At 44.7% G+C, this 2,554-nt stretch overlaps 1 protein-coding gene across 1 annotated transcript in view; it reads left to right on the top strand.

Moving 5' to 3' along the window:
- Positions 1 to 2,151: 2,151 nt before the first annotated feature.
- Positions 2,152 to 2,554, top strand: part of LOC107706718 (uncharacterized) — a 990-nt gene continuing 587 nt past the window's right edge. Inside the window, exon 1 of the mRNA XM_016510527.1 lies at positions 2,152 to 2,525. Coding sequence (XP_016366013.1) covers positions 2,355 to 2,525 — 171 coding nt within the window. The 5' untranslated portion in view covers positions 2,152 to 2,354. The remainder of the gene's footprint in view (positions 2,526 to 2,554) is intronic.

Genomic DNA, 2,554 nt, shown 5'->3' with positions numbered 1-2,554 from the left:
GGCCAGTGCGATGTCAGAGCGTCCCCTTCCAGCGGGGAGTGAGACAGGGAGAAGAACAGCGGGCAGTGCGCATTCTCGTTCGTGGCGAACAGATCGACCTCCGCTCTCCCGTAGCGGGCCCAAATCACCCGAACCGACTCGGGGTGCAACCGCCACTCTCCTTGAGGAATCCCTTTCCTCGAAAGCATGTCCACCCCGCGATTCAGGAGACCGGGTATGTGCGCTGCTTTGATGGAGAGAAAGTGACGGTCCGCCCATAGCAGGAGATTCGCTGCCTGCTTGTACAGAGCCCTGGAGCGTACGCCTCCCTGGTGATTTGTATACGAGACCACAGACATGTTGTCGGTGCGAATCAGTGCATGTCGCTGTTCCAGCTGCGGCCGAAAATCCTTAACGGCCTCCACCGTGAGGGCTCCGCCCTCCGCCGCCTGCAGGAGCTTCGCCTGAAAAACCTGCAGCACCGCCATGGCGTATATGCCATGCATATGCTTTATTGGCGAGGTGGGCAGTGGTATTGGTGTCATTTCCACCAATAGTATTTAATGTGAGACCACGATCAATATTACTTTTTATACAAAATATAGCTGTCGCACAGTATTGGTGTCATTTCCACCACAACACTGTAATGTCCCTTTAAAGAGTTTGTGTGAAAGATTGTTTAGGTGGTTTCTATGGAAATGTTCAGTGACATCAGAGCACATGTTGGACATGGAGGGAGTTAAAATTTTCGTCAACAACAAATGAAGAAAAATCAAGGTAAATATTGCTTGATCAGTTAATATATTTATTCTACGTCATTTCCAAACATGCTGTACCTTCAAGGGTTTTTTTTATAAAGCTAAAAATTTTAAGTTAAATAAGTGTATTTTGCATACATGAAATGCTAAGTATTAATTCAAAGCTAATCAGTGAAGCTATGTTCCATTTTTTCACAAAAAACTACAGAAATAGCAGTGAAAAGAAGAGCTGATGACATCATAGCTAGAGGGAAGGACATATCAAATGCTCGGGTGCTTTTTGAGGAGCTTCAGCAGCAAAAGTCTGCCACAGAGCTCTTCTATGTTGAGCCAGAAGACATTGAGTGTATGGACATTCATGTGCCGTCCGAGCTACAAACAATCCGTGTCACAATGAAGATTTATCAGGTAATGGTTGACAGTCGTCTCCAAACAAATAATTGTTATGACTAAGTTCATGCCTTAACAGTTTTCTCTCCTTTCAGATAATCTCTGCTAGCCCAAGCCAAATGTCATGGAGAATCCTCAGTTGCTTTTGCTCTGCACCTCATGACCGCAAATGTTTCAATCCATAAACAGTCATGTTCCAGCATTGGGACGAAGCTTCCCCCTCAACCAGTACATTGCATCCTGACACAGCTCAAATAGGTCTGCAGCACATTGTGGACTTGAACAAGGGACTCATTGATCAGTGGTGTGCTGTGAAGTATGATGGAGATATATCAAACGCTCTCTCTCTCACACATATGCAAACATACATACACTTACACATTCAAGGTGCTCAAAATTTTCCACATTCCACATCTCTGTTTAAATGATACAGTTTCAGGTGTTCTTTACAGTTACTCTTTACAGAAGATGAGTGTTCATTTAAGAGACCAATGAGAACATTTCAGTATCAAACTCTCACAATTATATAGCCTCATGATTATCTCACAATGTTGAAATTTTGATGCATCATTTATTGCTTATATTTTTGCCTTGCCATCAGTTGTGTCAGTTATTTACAGTATGCACTGTAACCGTTCATCTGTGAGACAAATCAGTTTTATACATCGTGCTCAATGCCGCATAGACAAGCTGGAAGTGAAAGTTCAAGATCAACTCAAAGCACCCAACGAGAGGGAGCAGGAAACAACGGAACAAGTTAAGGAGCTCCAAGCAGCCCTGGCAGCAGCGCAGCTCGACCAACAACATTCAAAGGCTGTCCAGAAAGACCTGGTAAACAGACTCCAGTATGCCGAACAGCTACTAGAGAAAGCCAAGAATGACATCAAAGACAAGAATGCTGAAATCAGTACCTTGAAAGACCACCTTGAAAGGTACAGAACTGAAATGGACAATCTGACCCAACAATTAGATGATACCAGCGATGAGCTCTACATGGTCAGAAAATAACTCAAATATGCTTATGAGTTGAAACAAGAGCCAAGAAAAGAGAAACATCTCTCAGCCTCACTACTGCTGAGCAGAGCAGAGTCCCATGTCCAAGAACTGGCATACAACGTAAGAAGCGAAGGGCCTCAACCCAAAACCTCACCTGCCTTCGCCACACAACCCTTTTCTGCCAACGAAAGAAAACCGCCCATCCAAGCAGACCTTGGAGCTGCACATGGGATGACCATCAAAGACCTCAACAAGCGGTCTAAAAACATCAGCAAGTTCAAGCCGAACTCCACAGAGGGCCACGACATCCAGGCCTACCTGCAAGATTTAGAGTTTCATCTAGAAATGAGACCTCATGTGACTGACAGAGACAGGTTATACCTCCTAAGAGCCACGACAAGTTTCAGCCCTAATTACAAGCGCGACCGTCA

Source organism: Sinocyclocheilus rhinocerous, unplaced genomic scaffold (assembly GCF_001515625.1).
Source record: "Sinocyclocheilus rhinocerous isolate Xijiao unplaced genomic scaffold, SAMN03320098_v1.1 scaffold445, whole genome shotgun sequence".
Classification (NCBI taxonomy): domain Eukaryota; kingdom Metazoa; phylum Chordata; class Actinopteri; order Cypriniformes; family Cyprinidae; genus Sinocyclocheilus; species Sinocyclocheilus rhinocerous.
Note: the sequence above shows the minus strand (reverse complement) of the source record. Positions and strands in the feature narration are given on the sequence as shown.